This window comes from Saimiri boliviensis, chromosome 4 (assembly GCF_048565385.1).
Source record: "Saimiri boliviensis isolate mSaiBol1 chromosome 4, mSaiBol1.pri, whole genome shotgun sequence".
Lineage (NCBI taxonomy): Eukaryota > Metazoa > Chordata > Mammalia > Primates > Cebidae > Saimiri > Saimiri boliviensis.
Window position 1 is genome coordinate 99,385,771 of NC_133452.1, and position 19,978 is coordinate 99,405,748.

A 19,978-nucleotide genomic window follows, 5' to 3' on the forward strand; every position below is an offset into this window, starting at 1 on the left:
CAGCCTTCAGGTGCCCTGAAAGCTGGTGAAGGTGTTGGAGTCAATGCTGGGATGAGCAGAGTTCAGAACTTTACTGCGGTACTGCAGTCACTCTTGGACATTCACATCCTCTTGGAGGTTTGAGGCAGGCTCAGCTCAGCTCTTCGCTTTGGTATCCTCATCGTCAGGTAGAAAGTCTGGGCTGGATCCAGGCACGGTGGTGGACACCTGTAATGACAGCACTTTGGGAGGTCAAGGCAGGAGGATTACTTGAGCTCAGGAGTTCAGGACCAGCTTGGGCAACATAGTAAGACCCCATCTCTAAAAAAAAAAAAAAAAAATTAGCCGGGCATGGTGGTGCATGCCTATGGTCCCAGCTACTTAAGAGGTTGAGGCAGGAGGATCACTGAAGCCCAGGAGGTTAAGGTTGCAGTGAGCCATCATCATACCACTGCACTCCACTTAAAAAAGAAAATCTAGGCCAGGCGCGGTGGCTCAAGCCTGTAATCCCAGCACTTTGGGAGGCCGAGGCGGGTGGCTCACAAGGTCAAGAGATCGAGACCATCCTGGTCAACATGGTGAAACCCCGTCTCTACTAAAAATACAAAATATTAGCTGGGCATGGTGGCACGTGCCTGTAATCCCAGCTACTCAGGAGGCTGAGGCAGGAGAATTACCTGAATCCAGGAGGCGGAGGTTGTGGTGAGCCGAGATCGCGCCATTGCACTCCAGCCTGGGTAACAAGAGTGAAACTCCATCTCAAAAAAAAAAAAAAAAAATCTGGGAAGGCAGCTGCCTCTCTCTGCCTTTCCACAACGGATGTTAGATTTGGTCCCAGAGCAACTGTGGGAACTGTGTGGTGACTCTCAGATTTAGGGGTGACTCGGCTGGCCTCAGACCTGGAGTGGTGCCAGCTAGGGGTGTACTCTGCAGCTGGAGCAGAATGGGGGCTTCCAGCCTGGCTTTGGGGCTCTCATCACCTGGGCTCGCTGGAGCTTAAGGCTGGCAGTGTCCTCTGTGGGACAGAGTTTATGTCACCAAACATAGGCTCTGGGGAGACTCCCATGGTCAGCAGTCACCACACGGAGCGGGAGCCAGCAGGTCAGCAGGGGTCTGCATGAACTGGCCCAAGTCACTTAGCTTTTCCAAGTGTAAAGTAGTGCCCACCACAACAGAGTGAAAGTCCAGAAAGAGGCCAAGAAATAACACAGGAATTTTCGGGCACCATCAAGGCCATTCCAGATTGGGGAAAAAGATCACTCACCAAGAAATGGACAGCTGGCTGCCAGGTAAAAAATAAGGCTGGGCCGGGCGCGGTGGCTCAAGCCTGTAATCCCAGCACTTTGGGAGGCTGAGGCGGGTGGATCACGAGGTCGAGAGATCGAGACCATCCTGGTCAACATGGTGAAACCCCGTCTCTACTAAAAATACAAAAAACTAGCTGGGCGTGGTGGCGCGTGCCTGTAATCCCAGCTACTTAGGAGGCTGAGGCAGGAGAATTGCCTGAGCCCAGAAGGCGGAGGTTGCGGTGAGCCGAGATCGCGCCATTGCACTCCAGCCTGGGTAACAAGAGCGAAACTCCATCTCAAAAAAAAAAAATAAATAAATAAGGCTGGATCTTGACTTTACACCTTACATCAAAAGAATTTCCAGCTGGGGCTGGGTACGGTGGCTCATGCCTGTAATCCCAGCACTTTGGGAGGCCAAGGCAGGCAAATCACAAGGTGAGGAGATGGAGACCATCCTGGCTAACACGGTGAAACCCCGTCTCTACTAAAAATACAAAAACTTAGCCAGGCGTAGTGGCGTGTGCCTGTAGTCCCAGCTACTTGGGAGGCTGAGGCAGGAGAATTGCTTGAACCTGGGAGGCAGAGGTTGCAGTGAGCCGAGAATTCACCACTACACTCCAGCCTGGGTGACAGAGCAAGACTCCATTTCCAAAAAAAACCCGAATTTCCAGATGGATTACAGATTTAGCTGTTAAAAAGGAAACTGTTAAATTATAGGAAAAAAAAATATATAAAAGAATATAAAACATAATCTTGCAAAGCCAAGATCTTTTTAAACCTGACAGCACAGAGAAGCTCTGCAAGAAAAGTTGGGTACACTCAGTTACAAAAAATAAATTTCTCATGAGCAAATCCAGCATAAAAGCCAAAAGATAAATAGCAAACTAGAAAACAATTATCTAACTCATTTCTTAGATAAAAGGTTAACTTCTCTGTTGTATGTACACACACACACACACACACACACTTGCACACACACATATGTTGTTTTGTTTGGATACCCAGGCTGGAGTGCAGTGGTGCAACTGCAGCTCACTGTAGCCTTGACCTTCCAGGCTCAAGTGATCCTCCCACCTCAGCCTCCCAAGTAGCTGAGACCACAGGTACACACCACCATTCCTGGCTAATCTTTTGATTTTTGTAGAAACAGTCTCACTACGGTTGTCAAGCTGGTCTCAAACTCCTGGGCTCAAGTGATCCTCCCACCTTGCCTCGGACTCCAAAAGTGTTGGGGTTACAGGCGTGCACCATCGCACTGGGCCAGCTTTCTTACTATGTAAAGAATTCCTACATATCTATGCAGAAAAAACTGACAACCTCATAGAAAAACTGTCCAAGACTATAAGCAAGTTAACTCCTAGAAAAGGAGCTCTCGGTGTCCCAAGTATGCGGCAGCAGAGCCACGTGGACAAGCACGTTGGGGCTGAATCTGGCTCCAGATGCACTTACCATGTGACCTTGGCAAGTCACCAGAGCTCTGTGGGCCTTAGCTTCCTCAGCTGCAGGGTGGGAATAACAGTCGTCCCTATGACTAAATGGCTTGGGCAGGTCCAGCATGGAGTAGGGGAGGGAGTGCTTTGGAAATGCTCGATAGACAAAACGTGGAAAGATGCTCAGCTTCACCTCTGGATGAGTGATCCTACTCCGATAAGAAATGTGCAAGTAGAAACTGCAGTGATAGACGCTTGCCCCACTGTGTGGCTGACGGTGTAGGGCATCTAGCACTGGCATCACTAAGAGGAGCAGAAAGAGCTGTCACTGCTAAGTGTACACACCCTTCAAGCCAGCAGAAGCCCTTCCTCCGAGCAGGCCTAGACATGCCACACACACGGGCGGGTATTCATGCAGCCCCGTGTGCAGTCGCTGAAGTTGAAGCAAATGTCCTTCAGCGGGGAACTGGCTGCATAAATGATAGCGTATTCCTAACCCAGATGATGCAGCTTGTCCACAGGAGGCAGGCCCATGTGCGCAGCTGCGAAACAGCCTGCGGTGTGTATTCAGTGATAAGAACAGGCAAGAGAATGGCGTTTGTGTGAAAATGCAGTGCGCAGGCTCGTGCCTGTCTGTGCCCAGCCAGGCTCCGGGAACACCCAGGAAGTGGCAGCATCTACAACTGCGAGGGGCTCCATGGCTGAGGGATGGGTGAGACCTGGGAGTTTTGTATCATAGGCCATACGTAGTGTGTATTTTAAAATTAAATCTGCTCACACTATTTTGTGACTATTATGAGTAATTAGAGACATCCTCGCAGGGGCCAGGAGCATGGAGGAAAGAGTCAGGCTGCCTGGCTCCACCACTAGATGTGTGGTGTTAAGAAATGTCTGACCTCTGTGTGCCTCAGTTTCCTCATCTGTTAAAACAGATCAATGGGATTAACAGAGACCGTAACATGCGTGTCATGAGCATGGAGTGGGACGCACCAGGTGAAAGTTCTCGGCTCTGCCACGTAGCAAGAAAGCAGCAGGGTGCCAGCCTCCAGCCTCACATCCGATTCCCCTTAGTGCTGTGGTGGGTGCTCCCTGCGCTTCCCACCCTCAGCTGCTCCACTGAGGCTGGTGGAGGTTGGCAGGGAGCAGCACAAACTGGGCTAAGCTCTGACCCACCTTCTCTCTGGGACAAGGACACTCTTCTCTGACAGTCTCCCCCTGGAAGGCTCCTCTCCTCCTCGGGGTGAGGCTGGCTTCTCGGGTACCCACCTCTGTCACCAGCTGCCCTCCTGAGGTGGTTGTCGTAGCCTCAGAATTATAAAATCCTGTCTAAGAGGAACCTTGGGATGAGCCCACCAGTTCTTTATCTTGGATACGTGGAACCTGCTCCGCAGAAAAATACACGCACACTTGGGGCTGGGGCTCGAGGTGGGGCCTGGGCAGGCAGCGCCCCCACCCTTGTGCGCCCTGGCCAGCCTCAGCACCCTACATATTCTGTGCATATTCTGGAGCCCCCAGCTCCCCTGGGAGCTGCCTGGGTGGTCGTGGGCCATCTGGGCAGATTTGTCCCCATGCCCTCTTGGTACCTGCAGTGAGGGAGAATTTGGTGTGGGGCCCTGAAAGGCCCACCTGACCCCCTGAGGGCCACCATCTATCCATCCAAGAGGAGCTCTGAAGTCCACCTTTCTGCTCTCAGGGGTCTAACGTGATGGAAGAGCAGGACCTGCGGGACATCGGCATCAGCGACCCACAGCACCGGCGGAAGCTGCTCCAGGCCGCACGCTCCCTGCCCAAGGTGACCGTCGCCAGCCCTGTAGCCTCAGCCGTGTGGAGCCAGGGCCACCTCCCTAGCACCACCTGTACCAAGAGCGGGAGGAGCAGGGCTCGGCACACGCACACCACGTGGGGCCTCCACCCCTCACCCTGAGAGCTCCTGAGGGGCCACACAGACCTGTTTGCTTCCTCAGTCTGCCCCAGGCCCTTGAAGAGCCAGGAGAGCCCTTGGGCAGGGAGCGGCTCCTCAGGGGTCATGAGGAGGTTTGGTGGTCTGCCCTGCTTGGGAGCCTGCTACCCACTGCCTTGGACTTTCACCCAGAGCCCCCTACAGCGTGTCTCCTGGCTCCCTGGAGCCCAGGCCAGCCCACGCTGGGCCCCTCCCCAGGTGGGCTTGAGGGAGGCACCATCTTCCCTGGGGAGCCGGGAGCTAGTGGGCCTGAGCCTCTCCCCTGCACCTGTGCTGCAGAGTCCAGCCATGCCTTCCACCTGCCCAGACTTGGGAGGTGCCCGCTCTGTGGGCACACACAATTCTCTTGTCCCTCTGGCCCATGACCTCAGCAGAGCTCAGGGCAGAGGTGTTCTGCAGACCCTCCTCCGAACCTCCGCTCACCTGCTAGGGTCGTCTTCCCGCGCTGTCAGAGCCCCCGCGACTACTGCCTTCCCTGTGGGGAAGCGGAGACCAGCAAGTGATAGGGAGGGCTGTGCAAGGAGAGGCACTCAAATGTGCTGAGGACCCCAGGCACGCAGGGCCCCCTTGGCCACAGTCTGTGTGAGCTGGCCTGGGTCATGGTGCTTGGGTCCCTCTCCTGTGACGGCTGAGATGTCAGTTTCGCCTCCCTCCTGGCCCTGTAGGTGAAAGCTTTGGGCTATGACGGGAACAGCCCCCCTTCGGTGCCCTCCTGGCTGGACTCCCTGGGGCTGCAGGACTACGTCCATTCCTTCCTGTCAAGTGGTTACAGCTCCATTGACACCGTGAAGAACCTCTGGGAGCTAGAGCTCGTCAACGTGAGTAGCCCCTGCATGGCCCAGCCTGGACCCTCCAGAAGCCTGAGCTTCCCTTGGGGGCAACCTGGCCCAGCGGGAGAGCGCTGGGGGCTGGAGCGGACTGTGGGCGCGTGGGCCACCTGACCCTCCTCGCTCCTCGTCACGCAGGTCCTGAAGGTCCAGCTGCTCGGCCATCGCAAGCGCATCATCGCCTCCCTCGCAGACAGGCCCTACGAAGAGCCGCCGCAGAAGCCTCCCAGGTTCTCCCAGCTGAGGGTGAGTCGGGGAGAGACGGGAAGGAATGTATGTTTCTCCTCTGTATTTGTAGGAATTCCGTAGAAATCTTGAGGATTCTTCAGAGACCACTATAGTGTAGGAGAAAGCAGTTCCCACAAGAGAGAAGCAAGCACAGGAGAGGGACTTTAGAGAAGCCACCCGTTTCTATTTGGGGATGGCCGATCAAACATTTAAAATTGGGGGGATAGTAGGAAAAACAGCTGGCCGTGCCTGGGCGTTGAATTTGGCTCTGTGCCTGGGGACAGGGAGGGGCTGGGTGGCATGACACCTGAGACAGCCTGGAATTCAAAAGGGGCTCACAGCCTTCTGGGCACCCCCAACATCTGAGTTCGAATTCCCAGGCTAGGGTGACTAAGACAGCCTGTATTTGAAAAACCTCACCCATGATCCGTTGCTCCTGCCAGTAATTCCTGACTGCAGAAGTGGGCTAGACTCAGAGCCTGCAGCTGAGTGAGAGCTCTCCCCCAGCCCCAGGCCAAAATATGCAGCGATGGAGCAGCCACTCCCGGAGCCCTGAGCACTGGGCCTGCCCCAGCAGGGCTCACCCCATTGAATCCTCAGGGGCTTGGTGAGGTGGGTCCTATTCATCCTCCTCTTACAGATGAGAAAGTGGAGGCCCAGCCTTGCTCTGGGAACCAAACACACAACTGACATTCAAATGTAAATACTGAGGAGTCTGGTTTGTATTCTGGGGGGACAGTGGCCTTTAGGGCTGTAGAGCTGAATTTTTTCTCCGGAGGATGCTTTGATCATGTGCAGAGGCCTGCAGTGGATCAGGACAGAAGATTTAATCTTTTAGAAGTGCAAAAACAGCTTCTCTGCCCTCTCTGGGGGCACTGGTGGGCGGTGGCTGTGTGGTGCCACCTGTCTGACACCCCCATGGTGTTGGCCCCTTTGTCCAGTCCCTGCTTTCTCCTCCTGGTGCGGCTGCCCACACCGTCCTAACCAGGGGGCCGGCTGACACCTGTAGCCAGGCACTGGGCCGCGGGTTGCAAGTTCCACCTCGATTTCTCCCTCCACAGTGCCAAGATTTGCTCTCCCAGACGTCCTCTCCGCTGAGCCAGAATGATTCCTGCACCGGGCGGTCAGCAGACCTGCTGCTACCTCCAGGGGACACAGGCAGGAGGCGTCACGACAGTCTCCATGACCCCGCGGCACCCTCCCGAGCGGAGCGCTTCAGGATCCAGGTGGGCATGGGGTGGGGGCCGGGGAGGGGGAGCTTCGGCCAGGGTCCACTTCATCCCTCTGGGCAGAACAGGGCCTCCCAGAACCACCTGCTGCCCCATACCTGAGCACAGTTGGGCTGGCATCAAGGTCAGGAGCATCAGCTTGCTCTGCTTGCCCCCACCCAGCTGCCCTGTGTAAGGCCCACCCTTCCTCCATGGCGCTGAGCTCTGGTGCAAAACTCACTTCAGCTGTTGGCTGCCAGGGCCAGTCCTATGGGCTGCATGGCTTGCGTTTCCCTCCCTTAGCTTCAGATCCCCCGTCCTCTGTGGCCTACTGTGTCCTGCGTTGCAGGCCCCTGCTGGCCCCAGAGCCCTCCGCTCTCTCCTGGCCTCTCTGAGCACCTTCTTGGCCCCTTCCTTCCCTGCTTACCCGAGCTGTTCCCCAGAACTGCTTTGTCTGCGGCCTCGCCTCTGCAGCTTTGTCTTCCTCCCGCCCAGCGAACCACAGCCAGACCAGACTGTTCTTCCCGTTCTCTGCCTGCAGCCCCGTGGGGGGCACTGCTGGAGACCCCACCTCCACTCCCGGTGCCTGCCCTACCCCTGACCGAGGTGGGCCCATCCCACATTCCTGGCTCACCCTCTCAGGGCATCGTTTCCAGGGGGCCCGGATTGACTCAAGACCTGCCTATTCTGCCTCCCGCCTTGCACGGACCCTGGGTTTGTCCTTGTCTTCTTGGCCTGTCAGACAGAGGATTGGCATGTGTCCCTCAGGCCCCTCCGTGTGAACCTCAGTTTCACCCCTGCCTGTGTCTCTGACTCTCACTTCTCACTTTGGCTCTGGGGACTTCCCTTCCCTTTCCACAGGCACGGCCAGGAATATTAAAGGATTTTAAAACACACCGTCCAGCGGTTCCAGTTGCCGTTGAGAGGCTCTTTGCGCGCTACTGGGAAGGGAGGGCTTTGTGTTTCCTGAATCTTTTCCTTCCTCTCCATTCCTTCCACCAGCGCCCAGATAGGAACCCATCGTCTCTCACCTGGACCACAGTGGCCTCCCCACCCCCTCAGCTGCTGCCCGAAGGATCCATTTGAAATGCATTCCTAGGCATGAGAGCTTCACTGGCTTCCTGGCTTTGAGGATCCCTCCCAGGCCCTGGACTGGGCCCCAAGGCATCCCGGGGTCTCGTGGCTGCTGCTTTCCCCTTTGGTCTTTGTGCAGAACAGCCCGGCAGCCTGTGCCCTTGACAGACTCTGCCATCTCCTTTCTGCTCATCTCCCATCTCCTTTGAGACTCATCTGTTCTCAGGTGGTCTAGGTCCCTGCTGTGCCTCTGCTGTCGCCTGCGCCTCCCCTCCCCCGCAGTATGTTTGAATTGCTGGTCTCCCCTTGCCCTTTCCACTTGACCCTTGAACTTGCTAAGGTCACTGGCATCTTCTCCCTTGGGTGTGCTGGAGCCGGGCAGAGCCTGTGCGCTCCTCTGGAGCAAGGAGTAGGTGTCTGACTGTACGTTCTGCAGGAGGAGCACCGCGAGGCCAAGCTGACCCTGCGGCCCCCCAGCCTGGCAGCGCCCTACGCCCCAGTGCAGAGTTGGCAACACCAGCCAGAGAAACTCATCTTCGAGTCCTGCGGTTATGAAGCCAATGTGAGTTGCTCCTGCCCTCCGCCCTCCCAGGAGGGCCAGCCTCTCTGCTCCCTGCCCCTTCTCAGCCAGGCATCTGCACCTGCGGCCCTGAGTCCCAGTAGGGACTCCACAAAGCCAGGCCCAGGTCGAGCACTGTTCTCCACTCTTGAGCCATTCTTGGCACTGGGGGAAGGGGTGGAGGCATCTGGTCCTTTAGCCAGAGAGTTGAATGGAGGACCTCTCCAGCTGGGGCAGGAGAGGGGTTGGGAGGGGTAACCACTTGACTGTGGGACAGTCCCAAATTGGTTGGGTCACCCCTGCATGGAAACGCAGGACTTCCTAAGCCTAGCCACTGCTCGCCCCCACAGTACCTGGGCTCCATGCTGATCAAAGATCTTCGAGGGACAGAATCCACGCAGGATGCCTGTGCCAAGATGCGGGTAGGGTGCCTATGTGGGGTGGGCAGGAGGTTGTGTGGGGTGGGAGGGTGTCTTTGTGGAGTGGGGGTTGCCTGTGCAGGTTGGGGCATTGCCTGTGTGGGCTGGGGTGGTGTCAGCAGGGTAGGGGGTACCTGTGTAGGGTGGGGGGTTGTCTGCAGGGTGGAGGGTGACTATGCAGGGCGGGGAGTGCCTGTGTGGAGCAAGGGGTGCCTGCACAGGGTCGGGTGTGCCTGTGGTGGGTTGGGGGGCATTTGCGGGGCAGAGGGGTGTCTGTGTGGGCTGGAGGGTGCCATGGGACTGACCAGGACAGAAGGCAGCAATGGGGGCAACATCTGTAGTTGGCTAGGCCCTGCCGTGCTACCTAAGGACAGGAGGGAAGCTGGGACCTATGGAATCCCAGGAGGCTTAGCCCGGAGAAGGGGCATTGATAGGGCCCCCTCTTGTTTCCTGTAGAAATCCACCGAGCACATGAAGAAGATCCCCACCATTATCCTGTCCATCACATACAAAGGTGTCAAGTTCATCGATGCCTCCAACAAGGTGTGCTGCTCACAGAGACTCTTGGCGGGAGTGGGACCCATGTCCCCAACAGAGCCACAGGGCTCCAAGCGCAAGCAACCCGGCTGCCCTCTCTCATCCCTTCTCTCTCTAGAGGGTCCCCAGCCCACTCTTATTACTTCCTACTTCACCACCTCGCCAAGAGGCGTGTCTCATCTGCTGGCCTGGGTGCCTGCTGTCAGCCCCCTCCCCACCCTAGTCATAGCGGCTCTTAGCCTCTCCACCTGGGCTCTGCTGGCCACGCTCCTGCTCACAGGTCTTCACAGGTCTGATTCCCTCTCTGAGCAAAGGACTCCCCTTGTGCACCACTGACTGTGTGGAATCCCACCTTCCTGACACCCTTCCCACTTTGCCCCCACCCTGGGAGGTGAGAGAGGCTGGGGAGAGCTCATGGTTGGGTTTGAACATTTTACTGTCTTAGTTGCTGTGGTCAAGGGTGGAGACCCCAAACTGAAATTGTGCAAGGTTAGACACCATCCCCTACCCCCACCAGAAAACAAAATGAGAAGAGGAAGGGAGTTTGGCTGACCCTGCAGGCTGGGAGAGAGAACAGTGACAATGGCAAAAGGCTGGGGCGGGGGGTACCAAACGCATGTGAGCCTGAGAATTCCAGAACACGGCTTTCCCCAACAGAACGTCATCGCGGAGCATGAGATCCGGAATATTTCCTGTGCCGCCCAGGACCCAGAGGACCTCTGTACCTTCGCCTACATCACCAAGGACCTGCAGACCAGCCACCACTATTGCCATGTGTTCAGCACGGTGGATGTGGTGGGTGGGGTCCTGGGGACGGGCAGGGTGGACTTGGGTGGCAGTCCCGAGGCGTCCAGCCCCATCGCACGGTATAGATGTGGCGCTGTCCTGGCCCTGGCCGGTGCCTGGCAAATGCTTGATTTATGAGTGGGGCACTAGGGACAAGGGGTTTCCAGCATTTTTTTTTAAGAGATGGAGTCTCCCTGTGTTGCCCAGGCTGGCCTCGAACTCCTGGGCTCAGGCAAGTCACCCACCTCAGCCTCCCATGTCACTAGATTGTAGGTGGGAGCCACTGTGCCTGGCTTTCCAGCTTTTAAGTGAATGTTTCTTAGGTGAGACAAGGCCTTTGTCTCCCCTGGCTCCCTGCCCTCGCCCTCCAACCTCTGGCTGGGCTGCCTCCCAGAAACGTGCTCTACTCCTCTCTTAGGGGCAGCAGTGCCCTCTTTTGCAGTAGATTTTCTTCCCTCAAATTCTTGCTGAGGCTTGGCTCTGGGTGCTGCTGGGCTGAGGAGAGTTCATCCTCACACAGCTGCCCACAGGGAGAAGACTGGTAACGACAGCCCACATGGCAGGGGTTCCCTCTAACCTGTGACAAAGCCTGGGAGTGGCCCCAGGCTACCTCCTCACCCCAGGAGGAAGTCAGAGGGGTCAGGTCCCTGCCACCCTCAGGGCAGCAGCTAGTTCCAGAATCTCTGTGGCTCCTGGAACACAGGCAGCTCTGGGCATCCCCACACCCGCGGGACCTCATCCACCCTAGCACCTCTGCTTGCTCTGGGCCAGGGAAGGTTAGAAGGCTCCAGGCTGTGTGAGCTTGGAAACATCACGTCTGCCTGTTTCCTCATCTGTCTGGAGGGGAATATAATATGCCCCACCTCAGGGGCTGCTGTGAGATGGAGGAGGTGGTCCACACAGCACACGGAGAATGCCATTCACCTGTCGCTGACTTTTCCCACACGTACTCAGTTCTGCTGTAACACCACGTATCTTCTCCTAAAAATTGCTGTGCTGGGCAAAATCACACAATAAAAACCACAGGGTTCATGGGGAAGTAGAGTTAGGGGCACAGCACTCACAGACTTTGTCGGTGACACATTAAAAGCACCAGCACCACTTATTCATATTAATGGTTAAGAAATACTCAAGTACTGCCGCAGGCATGGCCCCTGCCTGGGCTGGCAGGGGTGTACAGCTGCCCTCCCCGAAGCCCAGTTCCTGGCCACATCCTGTGTAGAGCAGGGAGGACCACTGGGATCTAGGAGGAATAAAAGGAGGGAAAGGGCAGGAAACAGGGAGGAGCGCTCCCAGGTGGACTCAGAGGGGCACACGGGGTCCCTGCAAGGAATGGCATGCCCAATGTGAAGCTACCGTACCAGGTGTGGTAGGGGCTTGGTTCAGCCAGCAGCAGGTTTTGCATTTGCCTAGTGTTTCTATCAGATGAAATCTTGCAGAAGGAAATAGTGTGTTATGATCAAATTGTGTCTTTTCGAAACCAGTGTTCTCTTCTTACCCCAGATGCCGCCTGTGTGCTCAGGGTGAGGGGCAGGACAGGGCAGGAGTGGGTGAATCGGCTCCCGAACCAGGCGCTTAAGTGGGTGATCTGCTTCCTCCCAGAACCTGACCTACGAAATCATCCTGACGCTGGGGCAGGCCTTTGAGGTGGCCTATCAGTTGGCCCTGCAGGCCCAGAAGTCCAGGCCGATGGGCGCCTCTGCAGCTGAGATGATTGAAACAAAATCTTCCAAACCGGTGCCTAAGCCTCGGGTCGGCGTGAGGAAATCCGCAGTACGTGGGTCCCACTAGCCAAGAACCCCCCTCTCCCTGGCCCCAGGGATTCAAGGGCTTGGGGTGGCCAGCATGACAAGGGTCTTCTGGCACTTCCAGAAAGCTAGCCCTCCAGGGAAATGACCTTCTTAATTGCCCCCCACCTCGCCAGGTCTTGCCCTGGAAAGGCAGCAGCTCCTCTGGCCTGGGCAGGCCTCTGGCGCTCCCACTTCCCTCTCTTGCTGGGCTCCCCCAAGGGCAAGGCCATCAAGGGGCTGCAGAGAGCAGCCGGCAGGCAGCCCCCAGTAACTGCGCCGTCCCTGTGTCTGTGTCTGCTTTGCTCTGCACCCCAGGTGCCGCTGCCCCCCGATAGTCGCTGTTGTTACTGTCACACCTGCTCCACCCACCGTCCTTCCTACCTACCGCTGCCGTCTGTTAGTCCTGGAGTCAAGGTCTTTACGCCTCCTGCTCTCTTGTGTGTCAGTCTCCCCGAAGTGACCGTGAGCGCTCTCAGCCTCTGGTGGCCTCTCCCGCCTGTGTGACATTCTTTCCCCTCTTCCTGAGATGCCCTCTGCCTGTCCTGTGTGTGCTTCAGCCCTCTCTTGTTTTTCTGCTGTGTGTCCTCTCTCCGGAGGTCTGGGGTGACTATGGGGGTCTTGCCTTGGGGTGAGCAAGAGGGTCCTAGCAGAGGGATCTGAGGCTTGGCATTTCAAAGCCCCACATCCCCTTCCTGCCCAATGTGAGTGGGTTTGGGGCTTACAGCAGGAGGCCCAGGTAGGACAGGGGTCCTTTAACTGAGAAATCCCAAGAAATCCCTGAGAGAAGTTGTGCCTGGAGATGGCTCTCCCCAAGATGCTCTGGGAGGGGCCTGCTCTTTGGCTGAGGAGAATGAGGGCTGCCCCTCCCAGCATAGGGGCCACAGCCCAGCCTGGGGCTGGGAGGGGCCTTTGGGGCCTGCTGCCTCCGGCCCTGGCACAGAGCTCCCTCTGACTCTTGACCGCTTCCTTGTTTGGCAGCTGGAACCACCTGATATGGACCAAGATGCGCAATCCCATGCCAGTGTCTCCTGGGTTGTGGACCCCAAACCAGACTCTAAGCGGAGCCTCAGCACCAAGTATGAGACCACTATCTTCTAAAACAACCCACTCCCTGTCTCCACTAGTCTCACTGTGCCTTTGCCATCCGATCTTTCTGCTGTCCTCAACTCTCTCCTTCCAGCTGCTGACGCCACGGCCCCACCTGCACTGGGACCCGCTCCTCCTGGGCGGGCAGCAGCGTAGACGCTGTACCCTCGCAGCTCTCGCACCTACCACCACTGAACACTGTGAATTCTCCCCCTTGGGCTGAGGACAGCTTGGGGGGGGTGAGTTGCCTTTGAGGTGGGCACCAAGAGGGCTCCAGGGGCCTGTTGCACCCCAGAAGCCTCCACAGGCAGGCACTGTGAACCCTGACGGGCAGGGTGGTCTCCAGCAGACTCCCAGTGGCACTGATAGCTCCCCGGGGTTGGGCTGGGCTCTGTGCGGCGCCCTCCGTCTGTCTGCTGTACTGAGCCACAGCTGGGCACTGTTGCCGAGAGCTGACTGTCCTCACCTCTCCTGAAACAACCAACCACTGTGACCACCCAGTGCCAGAGTCCCCAGCACTCTGCTCACAGCCGGCCTGCAGCCCCACCCCACTGTCCTCCACTGCTCTGAGGTGCTGGCCTCACTCTCATGGCCAGGCCCGTGTGAGACCTTGAGCTCAGTGATGTGGCTTGACCAGGGACAGACTGCTTTCTGTCAGGGCCCAAGATAATGCACCAGGCCCCTGGGCCTGTGCTGACTGCCCCGCTTGGGGCTCTGGGTATCTGAACACTCACAGGCTGGCTCACACAGCAGGTGCCTCAGTCCTGATGAGCCTTCCCCTCCAAGGAGCGAGGTGGCACGTGTGTGGGTGGCCCCTCGTATCTTCGCCACAGAATCTCGAGGCCTGGAAGCCTTGGGCCTGGCTCTGGAGGCTAGCTCACTGAGGAGGAAGGCCTTCCGAAGGACCAGCGAGGCGGCGGCCTGTGCCCTGTATGCACGGCGCACCTTCTTCCCTCACAGAACAGAGCCGCTGGAGGACGGGCCTACACCCAGTGGCCTCCATGTCCTCCAGGAGCGTTCTGACATGCTCCACAGTGGGGGATCGCAGATAGTCAGCGCCGTCCAGTGCACCCCTGACCGCCTCCCTCAGCCTCCTGACTCCTCCGAGAGGAGAGGCCATCCCCTCACAGCAGCTCAGCAGCTGGGATGGTGGAGCTGAGTCTCTGAAGAGGCCCCGCGTTCTCCAGTGTGGGCAAATCAGTTTGGATGGCAGGAGACAGGAAGGAAGAGGTGCTGTAGGCGGCCGTGCACACGTAGCAGAGTCCACTAGGAAAGCCGGTCGGCCACGACACTCAAAACCCAAGTCGATAAACGGGGTGGGTTCTGCGCACCCGCCCATCCTTGTGCCTTCCTGAGCAGACTCGCTGAGCCAGCGGTGGCTGGGGGCTGCGGGCCGTGGGTGCAGGCGTGGAGGGCACCCGGGGAGGCTGTGAGGGATCTGTCCTGCTTTGTTTCCTTTCCATTTCCTCCACCGTCCGCAGGCCCCATTGGTTAACCCTTTCCTCCTCCCATTGTTTGCTTCTGCCAAGCTGAGCCACTGAGGAACCACACTGTGCTGCGGAAACATAGATGTGGGGGCACAGGCTCCCACCGCCGCTGCCACCGCCTCGCCTGCAGCTTCGAAGACCCAGGCCTCACCTCCGCCTGCAGGACGCCCTCTTGGCCACTTGGCCTGGGCCTGCCACCACCGCGTCTTGCAGAGTGAGCCCTGCCTTGGCTGCGGAGAAGCACTCCAGGCCGCTAGCAGATGGGACTGGCATTCCAGAGGGTCAAGAAAGTGACTTGTTCAGAACACATTGTTTTTAATAGAAAAAAAAATCTTTTTATAAAATGAACTTTTAACACTTGGCTCAAACCTCTAGGTCATACTGCCAATCTTTAGACGAATGGCCATTGGGCAGAGGACAGGGGAGCTGAGGTTGGTTCAGAGGCCAGTCTGCACGGTCTCTGTCCTCAGGATGGGATCTGGGTGCAGGATCTGGGTGGGTCTGAAGAGAAGGCGGTGGTCTGTGGGTGAGGGGAACGGAGCAGGCTCCAGCAGAATTGAGTAGAGTGAGTCTGCTTTTCAAACAACCATGTCAGCTGCTGCTGTTTATGAACTGCCCAACTTCCTGTCCCCATCAGGGGCTGGACACAGGCTTCTTGCAAGAACACGGCCTTAAAGGCACCTGGGCAAAACAAAGGTCTCTGGTCTGTTTCTGGGGTTCCTGATGGGAAGGTTCAGTGGCCAAATGAAGATAAGTGTGCAGTTTCTGGTGCTGGGAAGTCTTAGCCAGTGCCAGAGTGCCAGGCCTCTCCCTGGCCTCTCACCTGTCAGTGAGTAGAGGACTACCCTGGGCTGGCTGGCCGCAGGCTGGCTGGTGCCGTACTGCCTGTAGTGTGTCAGAGAACAGGAAAAGCAGCTTTGTGTGGGGCATTAATATTTGGGGTAGGTCAGCTAAGGTTGCTACTTGCTAATTTGTGATTTGTCTAATCAGCCTGTGTGACTGGGGCACATTCTGATTCTCTGAATTATTGGTTTGACAGTTACATGTTCGGCTGCTGGGCTCATCCCTGGCCCCTGGTGTGGAAAAAGGCTAAATAAGGTGACAGTGCATTTATGCTCCCCAGCATGGCCTCTGGGGCAGGCTGGCATCCTGATGTGCCACTGCTGCTTAAGCTTTCCCACTGGCTCGCTTTGCTTTTAAAAGTAACTTGGGTTTCATTCTTCCCTCTGGACTAGAGTAGAAACGCAGGGGAACCCCCTGTGGGGTTGAGAGGCAAAGCTGGCTCAGTTGTGTGCCCAGTTCCTCCCGTGGGCACTTTAGCAGGCTCCGAGCTTTCCTGGCATGGGTCATTCTGGTCCCAGGATGAATAGTCCAGGTTTCAGCAACACTCCTCTTTCCCAGCAAAGGCTGTGAATTTAAATTCTTTGTTGGTGTGTATGTGCAAGCATTGCTCTCGGGCACATTCTCAACCCGTGGTGTTGGCCAGAAGTGGGGCTGTGTCTCTGGCTGGCTTGAAGCCGGGCCTTGTGAGTTTCTGTCTGCTGAGCACTCAACAGAGTGGGGCCTGGGACCCAGCTCCCTCTGCAGCAGAGGCAGACCCTCCTCCACTTCTCGGTACTAAACGAAGACCTCAACACCTTGCAGTTTTACTTCATTTCCTGCTCCTTTCAGGGGCTGTGAGGATTCCCATGAGCTCATGCCGTACAGTACTCAGCCCCGACTTTCTTCCAGGGCTTGACGAGGAACCCTAAACCATCCGGAGCAGACTGTGCTGCTGCCGCGCGTGTGGTGGCACCCGTCTCTTCCTCCTGAGGGGCCAGGCCACGTCTAAGTGGGCCTCTGTCAGGCGTGGGAGGTCTGAAAGAAACTGCAGACACTACGATGCGCTCCTCAAGCTGTCTTTTGTGCTTAGATCATCCATAGGTGTTTCTTCCGCTTGAAGCTGCTATATCTTTATTTATTCAGGGTATTTTCATATGGGAAGCCTTGGCTAGTCTGCTCTGGCTCTGGGTTTTGTTTAGAGATTGGTTTATTTCTGAACATTCAAGAAAGGAAAATGACTGGGTCCTCCCTCCCTCCTTCCCTCCCTCTCTTTCTCCTTTCCTCCCTTCCTTCCCTTTCCTCTCTTCCTTTCCTTCCTTCCTTCCTTCTCCTCTGGGGCCGGTAGTCTCCCTTTCTTAGAAAGGTTATCATAACTTTAAGGACAGGCTTCAAGTGGGAAGGTCCCCGCTTTTGCACTTCTCCCAGTGCAGGTCACACGAGGGGCAGACCCTGCTGCTGCATTTCTGAACTGTGAAGGAGCCCGTTCAGGTGGGAGACTTCAGATGGGCTCAGTACCTGTCCCGGCCACAGGCTCCTTGTCCACCTCTTCTCCCCTGCCCACCAGCTGCTCCTCGCATAGGACCTTCCCGACAGGCTCTGTGTGTGCAGCGCTCCGCGTACCTCCTGGGCCCTCCAGCGGCAGACACTAGTGGGAGTTCCAGAGATTCTGGGGTTTGAGCAGGCAGCAGGCAGCGCTGCAGTCATCGAGACGTTAGAAAACCAGTCTGATCGCGGTCTGTCTTTGAGATGCCCAGGCCGGCAGAAAGCAGCTCGCAAGTGTTGTTGCTCATGGCGCGGCAATGGACTGAATTGTAATAAAAATGTTTGTTATTTAATCTTTGCCTCTGTATTTTGATACTTGAATGACTTCCCCTTTTGTTTTACTGTACATATAATTGTTAATCTGTCTGATTTTGTCTGAATTATAAACATTTTGAGGTACCAAACATAACCAATCTGTGCAACAACATAGACTGACCTCACTACCCAAGAGAGAGTGTAAATATTCCCGGGCTTCCAGCTTTGGTTTTGTTATTTTCATAACTGTACAACTTAGAACAGACTGAATTAATAAATGAGAAGCAACATGAACCCAGCCTTACTCTTCCGAGTCTTTGAATTGGAAAGCGTCTTGATTGTTTTCTGGCAGAGGCGCGGACACAGGCAAGACGCAGGCTCAGGGTCGGTGATTCACGTCCTGCGCTGTTGGGCTGAGATGACAGCTTGGCTGTTTGGCTTTGTATCTCGCACTCTCTAAAAGTTACAGATGCCCTGTGAGGTGCAGGAGCCCACGATTCACCTTCCCTCCTGAAGAACGTCGTGCCATGAACACCACACCAGGTCCTGTTCTATTACTGCTGCAGAGGCATCTCTCCTGCCCCCACAGACATGAATTGAATGTCTGCCTCCCAGGCAGCCTGGAGGATCTGGAGCTGTGAAAGGAAGCGGTCTCCTTTCCGGAACTTGCTTGGATTACGGAGGTTAAGTTTTAGACATAAACAACTAGCTACCAGCCTGAAGCCATGCTGTGGTAAGGATGCAGCGGTAAAGTGTACCCAGAGGGCTGGTGGCAGGGAGAGGATGGAGGGGCCACTGAGCTGTACCAAAAGGCGAGGATCTGGGAAGGCACAAGCAGTCCTAGCGGCCCCTTCATTGATGGAATACCTGTGTTCCCGCTCTGCTCACTTTCCAGACAACTGTCTCATTTGCCCCACTCTATTATCACCTCTATTTATACAGCAGGGCCCAGGGCCAGCGGAGGGACCTGAGCCCCATCTGGTCCAGTGGCTCCAGCTGCCAGAGCCCCTGCTCCTAGACCTGCTTCAACCCCGGCTGCCCAGCACTGAATGCTTTTATACCTGAATTTCTGTGGAGTCTTCCATTTCTTAAAAGGGCCTTAAAGAAAATCACTTACCTAGTTCAGTACCCAGTTTTATTTGTAAAGAAAACAAGGTCCAGACATGGGAAATTATTTTCTCCTAGCCAGCCTACCAGTGAATGGCAGAGAGGGAGCCAAATCCCAGGTTGTTACTCCCAATTAGGGCTTTGTAGGCCACACTGCATTGGGTTGGAAAGTCCACTGAGGCCCAGAGGGGGAGGGCCTCACATTCCAGACTGAGGGGTTCCTCATCCCTACATCCCTCACCCTTTCCTTAGCAGAAGAAACTTGACAGCCCGAAGAGAAAGGCTGGGTCATAACTAGTGTCAGCAGGGCACCAGGACACATCACCGCTATCATCATTTCTTCTGGTGCCACCTTACACGTTCTGCCTCTGTGTGAGGCAGAATCCCCGGCCTCTTCCACCCACTGCTCTCTCCCCCTTCAGGGGTTCATTTCTGTCACACTCCTCCATGTCCCCATGGACCTCCCCTTCACAGATGCTCAGGCTCCCAGGCAGCTGGGGCGTTACTGTTGAACAATAGGATAGATCATCCCTCAGCAATGAATGACCTGGTCACGGAGGAGGAAGAACTTTCAAGCTGGAGCACTTTCCAAGGCAGCTCAAAACACTCTCTAGTCAGCCATGGCCGCCCCTGGCTCCTGAACCTAGAGAGTATCCAAGTCCCAGAAAGGGACAGGCTGACCACTACTGTGTCATACTGTCCAGCCTGGAGCTCACACTGTACCCGCTGTTAGCAACTAACAACCATGGAGAGCTAAAGTTTGAAGCATCCCTTCCCCCATGCAGCCTCTAGGACTTTGAGACCGCTTTTGTCAGGACTCAGCTGTTAGAAACACTATTATAAACAACCATTTACCAAATAGAATTTTCCTAACACCATAAAACATTTATTACTCAGTAAACGGAGCTGGGACAATTGGGTAGCCAGTGGGGAACTGGTGCAGGGAGATTCCTGTTCCTACTTACACCAGAAGAAATTCCAGACGGCTCACATATTTAAATGTAAAAAAACAACACCTCAAAGCTAGAAGAAAAGGGAGGTTTCTTTTCATAAGCTTGGTATGAGAAAGGCCTTTCCAAACATGTTATAAAACTCTTAATCCTTTTTTTAAAAAGGATTAATATATTTGACTATATAAAAACCAAACATTTCTGCATAGCAAAATGCACCCTTAAGAAAAAAACAACTGAAAACTAACGCGTGCACCACATGTAACAAGGACTGACAATAGCTGTCAAAAGTAAACCAGCGCCTGTGTCTCGGAGATCGTAGATGCTCTTTTCCCTGTTCTTCCCACTAAGTACAATTAAAACCCCCAGTGGAAACACCAGTGGGCACACACAAAGCCGTTTCTTTCCAGCCAGAGGACCAGGAAAGGAGCACCTTAGCAAGACAGAAAATTTAGACAATGCATAACTGCTCTACTCCAGCCAAGCACCACAGAAAAAACAGGGTCCCACCCAGACCACCAAAGGCCCTGACCTCTACCCTCACAAAGCTATAATGAGGCGCCCAACAATCTCTCTTGTGGTGTCAGAGGGGCCTGGTGGGGAGGCAGAACGTTCGCCGGCACCCAGGGGTTGTGATGCTGTT

At 55.7% G+C, this 19,978-nt stretch overlaps 1 protein-coding gene across 8 annotated transcripts in view; it reads left to right on the forward strand.

The window, feature by feature from the left end:
• ANKS1A (ankyrin repeat and sterile alpha motif domain containing 1A) overlaps positions 1-17,576 on the forward strand; it is a 204,495-nt gene extending 186,919 nt beyond the window's left edge. For 7 of the 8 annotated variants that reach the window (XM_039467397.2, XM_039467399.2, XM_074397927.1 and 4 more), the window contains 10 exons: positions 4,392-4,490; positions 5,324-5,476; positions 5,624-5,731; positions 6,775-6,939; positions 8,432-8,557; positions 8,905-8,976; positions 9,430-9,516; positions 10,168-10,305; positions 11,899-12,069; positions 13,065-17,576. In XM_039467397.2, coding sequence (XP_039323331.2) covers positions 4,392-4,490; positions 5,324-5,476; positions 5,624-5,731; positions 6,775-6,939; positions 8,432-8,557; positions 8,905-8,976; positions 9,430-9,516; positions 10,168-10,305; positions 11,899-12,069; positions 13,065-13,184 — 1,239 coding nt within the window. In that variant the 3' untranslated portion in view covers positions 13,185-17,576. The remainder of the gene's footprint in view (positions 1-4,391; positions 4,491-5,323; positions 5,477-5,623; positions 5,732-6,774; positions 6,940-8,431; positions 8,558-8,904; positions 8,977-9,429; positions 9,517-10,167; positions 10,306-11,898; positions 12,070-13,064) is intronic. The other variant, XM_039467398.2, reaches the window with a different exon arrangement.
• The last annotated feature ends 2,402 nt before the right edge of the window (positions 17,577-19,978 follow it).